This window comes from Bos indicus, chromosome 17 (assembly GCF_029378745.1).
Source record: "Bos indicus isolate NIAB-ARS_2022 breed Sahiwal x Tharparkar chromosome 17, NIAB-ARS_B.indTharparkar_mat_pri_1.0, whole genome shotgun sequence".
Classification (NCBI taxonomy): domain Eukaryota; kingdom Metazoa; phylum Chordata; class Mammalia; order Artiodactyla; family Bovidae; genus Bos; species Bos indicus.
Genome location: NC_091776.1, coordinates 5,005,805 through 5,022,022, shown reverse-complemented (window position 1 = coordinate 5,022,022; position 16,218 = coordinate 5,005,805). Strand labels below are relative to the sequence as shown.

General features: G+C 44.4%; 1 protein-coding gene across 2 annotated transcripts in view; it reads right to left on the bottom strand.

Annotated features, from left to right (window-relative positions):
• The window catches only part of TMEM154 (transmembrane protein 154), a 52,267-nt gene that overhangs the window by 9,400 nt on the left and 26,649 nt on the right, over positions 1-16,218 (bottom strand). The window contains exons 4-6 of one of the 2 annotated variants that reach the window (XM_070768989.1): positions 8,934-8,961; positions 7,630-7,759; positions 5,621-5,681 (exon numbers count right to left, since the gene is read on the bottom strand). In XM_070768989.1, coding sequence (XP_070625090.1) covers positions 5,655-5,681; positions 7,630-7,759; positions 8,934-8,961 — 185 coding nt within the window. In that variant the 3' untranslated portion in view covers positions 5,621-5,654. The remainder of the gene's footprint in view (positions 1-5,620; positions 5,682-7,629; positions 7,760-8,933; positions 8,962-16,218) is intronic. The other variant, XM_019978027.2, reaches the window with a different exon arrangement.

Here is a 16,218-nt window from a genome sequence, read left to right as displayed (position 1 = left end):
TAAGGGAGTGAACTCTTTACAGAGAGTTTAAACAATAAAAACAACTCAGTGGATCTGTTTGTGTTTTCACCGTGCACTGGCAAGGCTGAGCAATGTCAGTGATGAAATTCTCTTCAACTCCAGCATAGACCTCTGCTCTGCCCTGCCCACCCCTTGGACACTGTTCCACTGACGCTGTTCCCAGTTCCTTGTACATGGCCTGGCACATAACAAGTATGAACTCCAGGAGAACATGCTAAGGTGGGAAATAAGGAGCTAGAATCCTCCTTCCCCCGCAATTCCTTTGCTGTTTTTACCCACTGATTTTTTTGAAAACATGAAAACCATACTGCAAAATTCCCATTATACTTTGTACATCTCTCTATGGGGTCGCACAGAGTCGGACACGACTGAAGCGACTCAGCAGCAGCAGCAGCGGCCCTTACCAAAATCCTGTGCGAAATTTTAGATTCCACAGCTTAAAAAAATGTCCACTCAGGGAGGACAAGGCAAAGTAACAGGAAAAGCTCTGAAAGGCCTGAGATTATGGACCCAAACAAGGGAAGGCTGAAGGGTTAAAGTCTTTAATGCACAAGGTACTGCATTAAGTGTAGGACGGTGACCAGATCAACTCCTTTTTCCCAGGAGCACAGTGGACTTTATGGATAACAGAGGCTCCGTGTCAGGGTGCCTCCCTAGCATCAAGTACATGGACTCCCGAAGTCTTAGTTGCTCATCCTCCTGCTAATCTAAGCAGGATGGAAAAGTGTGCTTTCCATTCACTTCAATCTCCAGTGATTTCTATATACAGCAAATCCCCTACATACAAAGCTTCAAGATGCAAACTTTCAAAGATGCGAGCACATGTTCAAATGTCTAATCACATAAGTCAGTTCACATATCTAGTGCATACTGTCATGTACGTGCAACCTCTATAGGAGGCTGTGCTTTTGTGCACTTCTTGTACAGGACCATGTAGAGTACAGTGTACAGGATCTTTATGTCAGGCCTAGGATGTCCGGAAGCAAACGCAAAAGCAGTGGCATATAGGTGATTGTGTTAGTTGGGTATCCAGGCTAACTTGTTGGACTTATGAACAAAAACTGGACTTATGAACGCACTCTTGGCATGGAACTTGTTCTTATGTGGGGGACTTACTGCAGAGTACATCATGAGAAACGCTGGGCTGGAGGAAGCACAAGCTGGAATCAAGATTGCCGGGAGAAATACCAATAACCTCAGATATGCAGATAACACCACCCTTATGGCAGGAAGTGAAGAAGGACTAAAGAGCCTCTTGAAGAACGTGAAAGATGAGAGTGAAAAAGTTGGCTTAAAGCTCAACATTCAGAAAACGAAGATCATGGCATCCAGTCCCATCACTTCATGGCAAATAGATGGGGAAAGAGTGCAAACAGTGTCAGACTTTATTTTTCTAGGCTACAAAATCACTGCAGATGGTGACTGCAGCCATGAAATTAAAAGACGTTTACTCCTTGGAAGGAAAGTTATGACCAACCTAGATAGCATATTCAAAAGCAGAGACATTACTTTGCCAACAAAGGTCCGTCTAGTCAAGGCTATGGTTTTTCCAGTAGTCACGTATGGATGTGAGAATTGGACTATAAAGAAAGCTGAATGCTGAAAAATTGATGCTTTAGAACTGTGATGTTGGAGAAGACTCTTGAGAGTCCCTTGGACTGCAAGGAAATCCAACCAGTCCATCCTAAAGGAGACCAGTCCTGAGTGTTCATTGGAAGGACTGATGCTGAAGTTGAAACTCCAATACTTTGGCCATCTAATGCGAAGAACTGACTCATTTGAAAAGACCCTGATATTGGGCAAGATTGAGGGCAGGGGGAGAAGGGGACGACAGAGGATGAGATGGTTGGATGGCATCACTGACTCAATGGACATGAGTTTGGGTAAACTCCGGGAGTTGGTGATGGACAGGGAGGCCTGGCGTGCTGCGATTCATGGGGTCGCAAAGAGCTGGACACGACTGAGCAACTGAACTGAACTGAACTGCATTTTCTGAAGCAGTAGAATCACCTGGGTATTGCTTAGATGGTAAAGGAAGAAACCACTGGGGAACTTTGGAGGTAATGGTGTCTCAAAAGAGGCTAACTGTAAGAAAGGTCCCACTCTGGTGGGGGTGTCAACAGTGGGGAGGGCTGTGTATGTGGGGACCAGGGTGTATGGGATTTCTCTGTACTTCTGCTGGATTTTGCTGTGAACCTAAATTTGCTCAAAATAGACGAATAAAAAAAAAAAAAGCTGACTGGAAAGGATGGAGAGAACTATTGCCAGAGCATAAAAGAAATCATTTCATTTGCATGGTGCTTTGAAACTTCCAAAATGTTTTTTTCTCTCGTAAGATCCTGTGAAACTAGGAGGATAGGTGGCATTATATCCATTTTTCAAGATGAGAAGATCGAACCTTACAAAATTCAGGTTACTTGTCTCAGTACAAAGAACAAATGAGCATCCAAAGCAGGTCTTAAAACCACCCGTCTGATCTAAGCCCAAAGATCAATGCACTTGCCACCTATATCTCTAATGATTCACAACGTGTCAGAGAAAAAAAGGACCTTTTTCTGTCCTGGATTAGAAATTCCAAATGAATGTTTCATCAATTATCAATGTAATGAAGACAACTTAAAAAAAAGAGAGATGTAAATAAAATCATGATGGAAAAGAAAGATTATACAAACTATGAGATAATCCAAAATATGTACCCTTTCAGACCCTCCAAACTTCTAAGATGGCTATTCTGAAATCATCGACATGAATGGGACCTATGCTGATAGTGGACGGGGAACTTAGTCTCCAGATCTTTCCTAGGGGATTAAATAAATTCATGATTTCTCAGGATTGGCAAGCTCCAAAAAGAAGTCCCCAGGGGAACCAGGGGCAAAAATAATGCTTAGTAGATGAGCCTCGACCTTGGGACACAAGCTCATTAACCCAAAAGGCAACGTGTTTATGTACATCAATTCTAACTTTTTAATAATAATTAAGAATAACTAATATTAACTCAGAGCTAATTTTGTACCAAGGTTTGTTCTAAGTGCTTTGCACTCTTATGAGTTTTAGTGAATAAAAACTAAATTTGCTTTGCAATATCAAGATACCCTTTGGAGTAATCAGACAGTGTCTCCAACACCAAAGACTGGGGACTTGCCACTTTCGGTCTATAACTCTGGTCCTGGCTTCATCAAGAAAGAATGAAGTGATGGCCTGACAGCTGTCTTGTGAATTAAAACAGAAAGCACTGGACCAGCAGAGGAATGTAGACATTCCCTTTAAAAACAATAATTGAGTATAAACCAGCTCTCCAAATAGGTTAAGGCTTTTTGCCTTACAGGTGAAATGTGGTAGAACTTATTTAGGAGACCAGCCTCTCAATATTTCAAAGAAGTGTTACTTCTAAAAAGCTTTTACCATCATACAATTTCTAACATTAAGTCTCTCCTCTGTTGCCAATAATTTCAAAGAACAAGAGGCAGGTATATAAAAACCAATGACATTTCACATCTTTAGAGGGTGCCCATCAGAGATTCAATAATAAGATACTTACAGGGGTTTAATGGTGATCTGGGCCCTATACTGGACACACATAGATGTTCATTTTAGGTAAAAATGCAAGGAAAATATTTCTTGGTAATGTGCTTTGTGATAATCTCACTAGTGTATTTTCTTTCATCTGCTTGTTAATGTCTGATAACTCATTTAAATAGGATAAACTCTTTCCTGAACCAGTGATGAGTTTTAATATGCAAGCACCTACAGAGGTAACAATAACTGACATCTACAACAAGATGTAGATTCTGCATTAGGGCGGAGGTTTGACCCACTAAGACTGTGGTGGCCTGACTTCCCAGGCAAGGTTTAGCGGAAGAAGCAGAACAAGTCAAACATCTGACTGCCTCAATCACTGTCTAGTAACCAGTCTTTCCCTGCAACATGCTGGCTTCAGGAACTGCTTATGAAAAGTAACTACACTCTGGACCCAATTCAGGTGACTAGTGTAGGCTCTCTGGTTAACCTGGAGGGAGACGGGGTGGGTATTTATGCTGCTTTGAAAATTTATTCTTATGGAAGTCTGACATCTCAGTTATGCGCTCAGTCAAGTTCCCTGCTCACTGGTCATCTTAGAGTCACCCCATCAACAATTCAGCACCCCCGCCCCACCAAATCACAGCCGTGCTCTACAGAGCAAGTCCCTGACTTGCTGAATCATCAATCCTATTTCCTACCAGCACGGCCCAAGTCCTGACTGACAATTCTCTGATCAAAAACACCCAAACATGATCATTTCTATCCTCACAAAAGATAATACAATTTAAACAAAATTGTGGCAGGCTGAAGAACACGCCTGCCCTGGTGCACTAAAATTTTCTATCAAGCAGAGCCACCTAGTGGTAGAACAGAATATGGGTTTTTGTTCAGTTCAGTTCAGTTCAGTCACTCAGTCTTGTCTGACTCTGTGACGCCATGGACTGCAGCACGCCAGGCTTCCCTGTCCATCACCAACACACGGAGTTTACTTAAACTCACGTCCATTGAGTTGGTGATGCCATCCAACCATCTCATCCTCTGTCGTCCCCTTCTCCTCCTGCCTTCAATCTTTCCGAACATCAGGGTCTTTACCAGTGAGTCAGTTCTTCGCATCAGGTGGCCACAATATTAGAGTTTTAAAATTCTCATTTAATTTCTCTCCCCTGGTGGCTCAGATGGTAAAGAATCCACCTGCAATGTGGAAGACATGGGTTTGATCCCTCAGCCAGGAAGATCCCTTGAAGGAGGGAATAGCAACCCACTGGAGAAGGCGATGGCACCCCACTCCAGTACTCTTGCCTGGAAAATCCCATGGACAGAGGATCCTGGTAGGCTGCAGTCCACGTGGTCACTAAGAGTCGGACACGACTGAGCGACTTCACTTTCACTTTTCACTTTCACGCACTGGAGAAGGAACTGTCAACCCACTCCAGGGTTCTTGCTTGGAGAATCCCAGGGACGGAGGAGCCTGGTGGGCTGCCGTCTATGGCGTCGCACAGAGTCGGACACGACTGAAGCGACTTAGCAGCAGCAGCCAGTATTCTTACCTGGAGAATCCCGAGGAGAGAGGAGCCCGGGGGACTACAGTCCTCGGGGTCACAAACAGTTGGACACTACTGAGCCACTAACACTAAGAACGATCCAACCTAAAGGGGATTTCTTTTCTTTCGTTTGTTATATGTTCATTTTTACCCACTCTTGTTCAGTTACCCTGCTGAGATTGTCACCTCCATCTGTTTTCCTGACCAAACATCTATTCATCCAAGATAAACAAACCTGCAGTTTGTTATAACCAGGAACTTTTAGGACTAAAGCAGAAGCCTACTCAACAGTGTCTCTTTAGAAGGGCAAGAAAACATACGTACTAATTTATTTCTAAAGATAAAGAATCACTAAGATATTTACTTTGTACTTTTCTGTTTTCCATAACCCACACTTCCATTTCTCCACAAGACACCAATGTACGGCCATGAAAATAGTCACATAAAATTTATAGGCACAGAGAAGGGGAGTGAAAGTCCTCAGCTGTGGCCTCCAACCCCCCTCCCCCACTCGCATATGTGGTAGAAATAAGAAGTACCTTGGGTTGTTGAGGTTTGGTTCCTTTTCTTCCTCTAAAGTAGGTAAACATTCATAGTCAGCTAGGACAGAAGAAAACCGGGCTCATTATTAGTCACTGAAATTCTACTTTTTATCCACAAGACTTGTGCCGTTGAACATCATATCTCTCTGACCCATTACTTGTGCAGAAATAGCCTCACCAGGGAATTTCAGAGGTTAAAAGATTAATCATGGCAAGGCTCTTGAAATGGAAAAAACACTAATGGTGCAGATGCAAGACTTCAGCATGTCTCTGGCCTCAGCGGAAAAGGGCACAATTCATCACTGCTTGGCTGTTCAGCTGCTGAACAACCCCCCAGGGGCTCCAAAGACTAGAATCTGCACAGTTCAGGGTAGACGCTGGAATAAAACAGCTTCACCGAGGTTCTGCTGTGCCTGCAGAATGACTTCAGTCAGGAGCAAGAAGCAGGTAAAGTGGGGAACAACCGACTTTCTTAAAGCCATCAGAATTTTCTCCCGTTACATGTCTGCTGTTTTCAAGGGAGGGAAATCTGCTGGATCTATCACCGATGTGTCCAAACAACTCTCTTCTTTAGTTGTCAAATGGAAATGGTTTTAGTGATTGTAACAGGACCATGACTTGAATTACAATTATCTCAGCCACAAAAAAGGAAATACACCAAAATATTGAGATTATCTCTGGGTGGTAGAAATTTTTTCTTCATTCTACCTTTTTTTTTTTCATTTTCCAAATTCTGCTGTGTATGTACATTACTTTTATAAACTAAAAGCCACAAAAGGAAACTACTCTAAGGATTATCTCAGTGACTCACCCCTATCCTCAAATGCTTTATCAAGCCATTCTTCCCCAAAATTGTCCATGTTAGTTAAGTAGTTTTCATCTTTTGGAATATTCACCTTGATGAGCCTCTGGTACAAAAATTCCGATAACGAGTATCTGGTTTTTGAGAACTCCATTGTTCATTGTTGAATCTGACAGATCCCCGGGTTTTTTGTTTTTTGGTTTTTTTTAGATAAATGTTTAAAAAAAAACAAAACAAAAGCAAGTGGTATGATAATATAAATAGTGGATTGTATTAATTTAACACGAGCAGTAAGATAATGTATTGATTTTTTAGAGAAATTAAAAATAGGAAAAAAAAAAACAGCTGTCATCATTTTTAAGTCCAAATATTGATTTAATAAAAAGTATGGGCTTCCCTGGTGGCTCAGTGGGAAAGAATCTGCCTGCAATGCAGGAGACCAGGGTTCGACCCCTGGGTCTGGAAGATCTCCTGGCAAAGGAAATAGCTACCGACTCCAGTATTCTTGCCTGGGAAACCCCACGGACAGAGGAACCTGGTGGGCTACAGTCCATGGAGTTGCAAGAGTCAGACATGATTTAGCACTAAACCACCACCAGCAAGGAACATATACTACAATTACTGTCAGATATCAACTGGAAATTAAGTTATAATGGGATATTCATATTACTATCTCTGCTAGCAAAGTCCAATAGCACTTTCTACAATAAAGGGAGCGTTCTAGATTTGCACAGTCTAATATAATAGCCATTAGACACAGGTGGCTAAAGTGACTAAGGTATGAAGCTTTAAACTTTAAGTTTTTAAAATTTTAAGTTAATGGCTAGTGCCTATAGCTCAGATCTATGTAAACTATATCTGATAAAGTTTTACATCTATACACACATTAAAATCACAGGTCTCTAAATTCTATAATACTTCCGGTAATGCCGGATGCTAACTTTTTCCAGAGAGTTTGGTCTCAAGAGATTTCCTCACTTGAAAAAAAAACACAGTCCATTTTCTTCTTGAAAAAGTCCACTTGAAAAACATGTGCAAAAATACACTAAGTGGCAACAACTGATGCAATAATTAAACTATGTATTTGGGGATGGTCAGGCCCCAGCTAACTCCTTGCATGTGCTGGAAGTAAGGTAGGTGGGCTCACAGGGTCCCACCCAGGATCCAAGGGCATAGTTATGAAGAGGGGGCAGCCTCCTCTTACCAGAGCACAGAAAAAGCCACCTTCGGTTATTCCACACCACATACCGTTTCGGTTCATGCTGTTCATCCATTTATCAAGCTCTTCCATTTCTATTTCCATCACAGAGGGTGTGTCTTCCTCAAAAATAGGGCTAGAGAGAGAAAGTCAAGAGCTTGTTGGAAAGACAAAACAAAAGACAAAACCAACATGTTTTGTGATGTGCTAAATTTTGTTTGAGGACAGCCTAGGCTGTTGACTGTGAGGAAGGTGAACTTGATTCAACATCTTAAGCTCCAGGGTAATCTAGGCGTTTGCTCTATTCAAGAGGACCAAACTCTAACAGGAAAAAAAGCAAAAACGAAAATATACCTTCGTCCATTACTGATGATGGGCTGAGAGGAAGCCCAGGAGAGCTGGCTCCCCTGAAGGTACTGAGATGAGTCTGAGGCTCCTCCAAGGAGTTGCCACATTTAGCATTTTATTTTAGCCTTGCTCAATTTCACTTCCCCATCTTTGGGGGTTTTTGATCAGCACTCCAGGTCAGGAGGCTGATGGACGGGCCACTTTCACCACCTCGCCCTTCCCTTTCCAGGCTTTCCTGCCTAGAAGAAATGGAGCCCTTGTGCTCAGAAATCCAGGGCCCTCCCGGGCTGGGGTTCAGCTCTCCTCGGGGAAGGAAGAGGCCCCAGTTAATGTAGGTAGGATTGGGGGAGCGGCCCACCTGCTCTGATCCACTGGCTGCCCCTGCAGAGGAGGCCGGCCTAGGGTCCAAACAAGCACAGGGGAGTGTGGGGGGAGACAGAGAGACGGTGACAGCGCCCCAGGCCTCTCCTCCAGGCAGAATCCTCTCTCCCCATCCCCTCCTGCCACCTCCATTCCTCTTCCTGCCCCACTCCCCACCAGGATCTTCTTCTCAACATATAAACTCCGGGCTTCTACTAGGGTTCCCCTCCTTTAATACCAACTAAAATCTCGTCCCTGGTGATAAATTTTTTAATCAGAATAAATGAACTTATGTCCTTGAAATACACCCAGAGTCAGAATACTCAATCACCGATGCATTTGGAATTGATAGCAGTCAGAAAAAGGTTCTTTTCTGAACAGAGGACCTTCTCCCCCATCAGATCCCCTGTCCTGTGGTGAGGTGTGGGACTCCAGCACATTCTCTTGGGGTTCGGGAAGCAGGAGGGCCCCGCCAGGGCTGTCAAAACCAGAACTCCTGAAAATCTGGCCCTTTGATCTGCTCACCACCACCCGCCCCCCGCCAACATCGTGGTCCACCCCAAAGCTGAACTGGACACGGGCTGGGGGTGGGGGGGACTTACACTTTCACGTTTTCACTTCCCAGTTCATCTAAAAGATAGTAAATATAAAAGTCATGTTAGTGTTCAGTATGTGTAACAACCTTTTATTTCCACATCAGCTGAAATCTCCTCTACAAAGCGCGGAAATGACTTCCAAGAGATTACATTTTGAAAGGGGCTATAGTTAACTTCTACGTCAATCAAGGGCAGATTGCCATTTTGAAATGAGGTCCCGTCTATGTGAAATCTTTCTTTTAGGTCTAGTGATCCTCTGAGAGCATTTAAACAACTGCTCTCTCATCTCCTTGTGACACAGCAAACTGAACTCTGTGACCCGGTCCCCCTGTCACGGAGTAGGATGCAGGACATCCATCCCAGGCTCCCCTCGGTACCCTCCTCTCACCCCTGCTCTTTGTACGGCTGTACCCCTCACAGCCTTCTGGTCTCGGTGAAACCAACCCCCCAAGACAGAAGGACCCCTGCCAGTTGATTAATTTCTCTTCCTTTCTTGTTCCCTCTGACCTCAATCCTGGGCTAACTGAACATTAATCAACCAGCGTCCGATGACTAAAATGGCTGTGAATATGTCATCATTAAAGCACAAACTCAGGTTGTCTCTCCAGGACAAGAGAAGCTCACGGACCCCCAGCCATGGCCCACCTGGCCAGAGAATCATAAACCAGAGACATCCTGACTCCCAAAATCATGATTAAGAAATGTCACAGTTGATGATTAATGGCAGCCTCTTTGTTCTTCTCCTTTAAAAACACCCCAAACTCAACCACCAAATTGGAGTGGATCTGAGGCTTCTCTCCTGCCCACTTTCATGGCAACCTGTAATAAACCCTTCCTTTGCTGCAGACTCCCACTGTCAGAGCCTGGCTTTCTGTATGGCAGGCACAAGAGTCCTTTGCCCCATTACATCAGCTTTCCTCAGAGAGGCCTCCTCCATCTCCTCTGTCTGAAACAGGGCGCATCTTTGCCAGCTCAGCTTCTCTTTGCCCCTTCATAGTGTCCGCCACAATTTGCCTTCAATCAGGTTCTCTGGTTAACTCTTCATTGTCTGTCTCTCCTACTAGACCATACATAGCTCCCAAAGGGCAGGATCATGTCTGCCTTGTTCACTGCAACATCTCCCCTCATTCAGCTTGCACTGTACCCGACAAACACCCCATGTGAACTGAATAAATGAACAGGTCTTCATCTGGATCGTCCAACTCTGGGTTTAAATTCGTGCCCAATGTTTTGGATTTAGCATCTCATAATAGTGAAACTTCCGACAAGCTTGCTGTTGGTTGCTTCAGTTGAGATGCGTCAGGTGACAGTCTGCAAAATGGCTTGTTTGTGGATCAGATTCCAGATGAACATGTGGCAAGAATTAGAGCCCAGTGCCCCAGTTCAGCCTCTCTTTTGCTTGGCAGGGGAACAGATGCACCCAGAGAAACGAGGCAGTGATGGCCAATGAGTGGACAGCACAGCCCCACTGCACCTCTTATGATGTGAAAAACCACTGAGAAGCACACTGCTTTACAGAGATCCACTGAATAGTCAAATGGTCTTGATTCTCAGCCATCAGAGGCCTCCTTTGTCTGGTGGGCAGAGGGGAGGCCCCCAGCGAGGCAGCACAGCCAGCAGACACCTGGAACCGAGCTCCTGGCAGCCAGGAGCCGCTGTAATTTCCTGTGGGCTGGCAAGCTTTAATGGCACCACTAACCCCAGGAAGCTGGGCACCGTTGCCAGTTTCACGCCATCACTGCTTCCCTTGGAGGGGCTGTAGCGTGTGTCCTCCCACTCTTGGGCAAGTATCTGAAGCTTCCTGCAGACACCCGACTCCTCTGGACACTTAGACTGGGAAAGGGAGGTATGTTCACCTTATTGTTATATACATGCATTTTTCATCTAACATTTACAGGCTCTTTCCTTAAAGGATTTTACTATAAATAAAGCTCCTATACCGAACCTCCTTCACAGGTGACCCACAAAAATGCCCCTGTTTTGTCACTACCGCCTCCCTGCTCCCCCTCTTTCCCTGCTTAATAGCCCCTTACTAATTTCTTTCAGAACAAACAGCCCCACAGCCCGACCCTCGAGGGGGTGGATTTATCTTTCTAATCTGGGTGCCTGCAGGCTTCTCTGTGAGCTGGAGCTAGACCTGCGTGCAGATGATGGAAAAGTTTAAAAACCCATTACAAAAGTGCTCCAGATGCACCGAATGCGAAGCTCCTGTAATCAGTATTCAAACAGAGCAAAAAGCCTCCTGTGGCTTCATCTCCCCTGCTCCACGGCCATTACCCCTGCCCCGGCCGCCATGGCAACGTGAAAACATCTGGGAGGGCGCCCCCGAACAGAGCATTAAACCGGGAGGGAGACCAATTACCCGTCCCCGGCAATCAGGCCCTGCCCGCTCCACTCCACCTGGCTTCGTCTCTTTATTAACAGCCACCTACTCCCTGTGCGCCCCCGAGGCTCTCACACAGCCCCCCACCTGCACTTGATTCCATTTTGCCTCCTACAGCCCTGCCATTTCCTGCCCTCCTCCGTCAGGACACCTCCTCCTCCCACAGGACGCCCCCTTGGCCCCCGGGTCCCCCTCCCGGCTGCCCTCCCTGCGCAGCCGACGGGAGCAGCGCAGGGCGGGGCCGGGGCCGGAGCGCAGCAGGAGACCATCTTGCTTATCTGGCTTCCGTGCTCAACGCGAGTGTCTTTCTGGAGAGTGAGCCGAGCCAGGGGTCCTGGAGCCACAGCCTGTTTAAAGCGATGCTTTACTGCCAGCTGTTTCCCCTGCAGCTCTTTCCCAGAGAGGCAGCCCATCAAGACACCTAATAAATATTAAATAATAACAACTGCAGATCTAATGCCTGCGAGTCTGGGGAGAAGGGCCATTGTACACCGAGTCACTCCATAGCCTTCCCTTTTCCTGGACACGGAACAGGCGGGGCCAAAGAAAAAAGGGTAATTCCCCTGCAGGTGAAGTATTCTTTCCAAAAATGTTGGCCAAATGCTCCCCAGCTGTCAAATTTCAAGACATTTCTTGGTGCAGAAGAATACATCACGCTGTAGTCTATGCTTAAGCACATGACATCCTCTCTGACCTGCCACAAAATGTTCCTTTGAGAACTTTCCAAACAACATGCTGGTCTGACCCAGTATGACAGTTTTATTTTTCCTGGAAAGATAAATAAAAAATATATTTAAATCAAATTCTGTTCATTTTAATAGTCTCCTTTTACTGCCTTGTATTATAATGTTAAATATGAATGGGTGGATTTTGGTGGGCAATGTTTGTGAATGTTTTAGCTGTCTGAAGAGAGGTTCATCGTTAACCATCTGTATCTATATTAAAGGAATGGTGAGTAAAAGAAGATATTCAAATACAGCTCTCTTGACCTAGAACTTTGGTGATAAGCAACTGCTTTGAAATTCTAAGTTTTCCATTTGTGTTTTCTTAAGGTGAGGCTTATTTAAATTAAAAACAATGTGCCAATTTGTGTTAAGAATAATGCGCAAGTTTACTTTTACCTCTGAGAATGTGTTCTCTAAAAAAAGTTCTCACATTCTTTCATCAACTCATCTCTGCAATACACATGTACTGAGCAGCTAGTAATGTGTTGGGCAAGGCACTCTGCGAGATAAAGGGGTAAAAATAATTAGCTTCCACTTAAAATATGCCGGTACCGTTTTTTCCTAACTGCTTTACATAAATGAATCCACTTAATTCTCCCAACAACTCTAGGAGGTGGTACTGAGTTTTGCCCATTTAACAGATGAGTAAACTGAACCAGAGGTTACAAAACGAGGAAATAGAAAAGCCAATTAAGCAGAATATTCCAGAATCTGTGCCTATAACCTTCCTGCCACACTACTCCACAAGACGAGTAAGACAAGTTCCTGGTTCTTTCGGACCTTAAAGAGAACATCACCTAATAAGAAAGAGAGGCCCGGAAAAAGGCAAGTCACCAGCCGATGACAGTGTCCACGACTGTGCAAAGTAAGTGTGAACACAGTCAAGAGGGGGTGATTAATTTTGCCTGGGGTCTGAGTACCCAGCTCTTCATAAAAACCTTAGAACTGCGCATTGTAGACTGGGGCGGCAGTCTGCCAAGCAGCCAAGAAGGAAATTCCAGACAGAAGTCAAAGCATCAACCAGGTACCGAGGCCTTAGGGAAGGGAGCGGCACAAACACCCGGACCCTGTCCAAGGTCAGTGCTTACTTGTGAATGGCTTTTGAATCTTGAGCGACTCGAGATGAAGTTCAGTGAAAAATCCCTTTCTGGATTTAGTGCCTTAGAGCATGACCATTTGACTAGTCAACCCCAAACTCCCCCAACCCCAGGACTCTGTTAGGTAAGACCAGCTGTAGCCTACGGTTTGGGCAGGAAATTCTACTTTCCCTACTTTATTTTTTGTTTTTGTTTTTATTTGGCTGTGCTGGGTCTTAGTTACAGCATGGGGCTCTAATTCCCTGACCGGGGATCGAACCAGGGCCCTGTGCATTGGGAGCATGGAGTCTTAGCCACTGGACCACCTGGGAAGTCCTACTTTCCTTAATTTGAAAAAAAAAAAGATCCAGGCATCTCTGTTTGCTTTTTCTTTTTCTCTGGCTTACAAAAGAGCTCCCACGTGATCGCTGTTATTAGGTCACCCTGAAATTGCAAGCAGTGGAGAAACGTGTATTTCCTACTTTCTTGGAATCTATTACATCATCCTTGCCATGAAAGGTAATGTACGTCAGTGCTTCCTTCCCAGTTCACGTTTGCCCTACCTGTTGGCATAATGGAAAACGACCATTTACAGCTCTGCACGAGCTTAAAGCTTCTCCTGGTACAAGGATGGGGTGGGGACCTGCAGGCCTAAGGCATGCCCTCAAAGACAGGGGTCGCCTGTTAGTGGATGTGAAAGACAAAAAGTGAGTTTTGTATGCACGTATAAATATACATCTTATCAACCTTGAGTGATTTTTGGAATGCCTAAAGGCTTCAACTTGAAAATCTAATTGGAGTCATTTTTAGCAGCATTAGCCAAAAGAACCCAAGTTGGCTTTGGACTCAGAACCATCCTAAAACTTGTATTTGAAAATCCTGGCATTGGAAGTGAATCTTCTCAGAGTGTATCACTGACCCAGGGAATGATCTATCAGATTGGTTTACTACTGATGGTTTACTATTTACTATTGGTTTACTATTTATATCTTTAGCCAATTAGGAATTTCATTTTAAAAGTTAGCATAGCTTTCATAGGACTAAGAACCATGGCCTTTTCAAGATCAAATGGGTGTGTGGCATGGTAGAGAAAACAGTACCTGTGACAAAATACGGAAGGAAGAATCCTCTTCTCATGGTGATGACTCCAGGATGCCAGCCTGGCTACCAGGCCCCCAGTCAGGCTTCACCAGCCTGACCATCTCCTCCAAAGGTCAGAAAGTGTTATACTGACCAGTTCAGTTCAGTTCAGTTGCTCAGTGGTGTCCGACTCTTTGCAACCCCATGGACTGCAGCAGGCCAGGCCTCCCTGCCCATCACGAACTCCTGGAGTTTACTCAAACTCATGTCCATTGAGTCAGTGATGCCATCCAACCATCTCATCCTCTGTCGTCCCCTTCTCCTCCTGCCTTCAATCTTGCTCAATCTCCTCCTGCCTTCAATCTGGTCTTTTCAAATGAGTCAGTTCTTCACATCAGGTGGCCAAAGTATTAGAGTTTCAGCTTCCAATGAATACTCAGGACTGATTTCCTTTAGGATGGACTGGTTAGATCTCCTTGCAGTCCAAGGGACTCTCAAGAGTCTTCTCCAACACCACAGTTCAAAAGCATCAATTTTTCGGCACTCAGCTTTCTTTACAGTCCAACTCTCACATCCATACATGACTACTGGAAAAACCATAGCTTTGACTAGATGGACCTTTGTTGGCAAAGTAATACCTCTGCTTTTTAATATGCTATCTAGGTTGGTCATAGCTTGTCTTCCAAGGAGCAAGTGTCTTAATTTCATGGCTGCAGTCACCATTTGCAGTGATTCTGGAGCCCAAAAAAATAAAGTCTGTCACTATTTCCACTGTTTCCCCATCTATTTGCCATGAAGTGATGGGACTGGATGACATGATCTTAGTTTTCTGAATGTTGAGCTTTAAGCTAACTTTTTCACTCTCCTCTTTCACTTTCATCAAGAGGCTTTTTAGTTCCTCCTCACTTTCTGCCATAAGCGTGGTGTCATCTGCATATCTGAGGTTATTGATATTTCTCCCGGCAATCTTGACTCCAGCTTATGCTTCATGCAGCCCAGCGTTTCTCATGAGGTACTGTGCATATAAGTTAAATAAGCAGAGTGACAATATACTGCCTTGACGTACTCCTTTCCCTATTTGGAACCAGTCTGTTGTTCCATGTCCAGTTCTAACTGTTGCTTCCTGACATGCATATAGATTTCTCAAGAGGCAGGTCAGGTGGTCTGGTATTACCATCTCTTTCAGAATTTTCCAGTTTGTCATGATCCACACAGTCAAAAGCTTTGGTCTAGTCAATAAAGCAGAAGTAGATGTTTTTCTGGAACTCTCTTGGTTTTTTGATGATCCAACGGATTTTGGCTATTTGACCTCTGATTCCTCTGCCTTTTCTAAATCCAGCTTGAACATGTGGAAGTTCACAGTTCATGTACTGTTGAAGCCTGGCTTGGAGAATTTTGAGCATTACTTTACTAGCGTGTGAGATGAGTGTAATTGTGCGGTAGTTTGAACATTTTTTTTTTTTTCATGCTGAACATTCTTTAGCATTGCCTTTCTTTGGGATTGGAATGAAAACTGACCTTTTCCAGTCCTGTGGCCACTGCTGAGTTTTCCAAATTTGCTGGCATATTGAGTGCAGCACTTTCACAGCATCATCTTTTAGGATTTGAAATAGCTCAACTGGAATTCCATCACCTCCGCTAGCTTTGTTTATAGTGATGCTTCTTAAGGCCCACTTGACTTCACATTCCAGGATGTCTGGCTCTAGGTGAGTGATCACACCTTCGTGATTATCTTGGTCGTGAAGATCTTTTTTGTACAGTTCTATGTATTCTTGCCACCTCTTCTTAATATCTTCTGTTTCTGTTAGGTCCATACCATTTCTGTCCTGTATTGAGCCCTTCTTTGCATGAAATGTTCCCTTGGTATCTCTAATTTTCTTGAAGAGATCTCTAGTCTTTCCCATTCTATTGTTTTCCTCTATTTCTTTGCACTGATCACTGAGGAAGGCTTTCTTAGCTCTCCTTGCTATTCTTTGGAACTCTGCATTCAAATGGGTATATCTTTCCATTTCTCCTTTGCTTTTTGC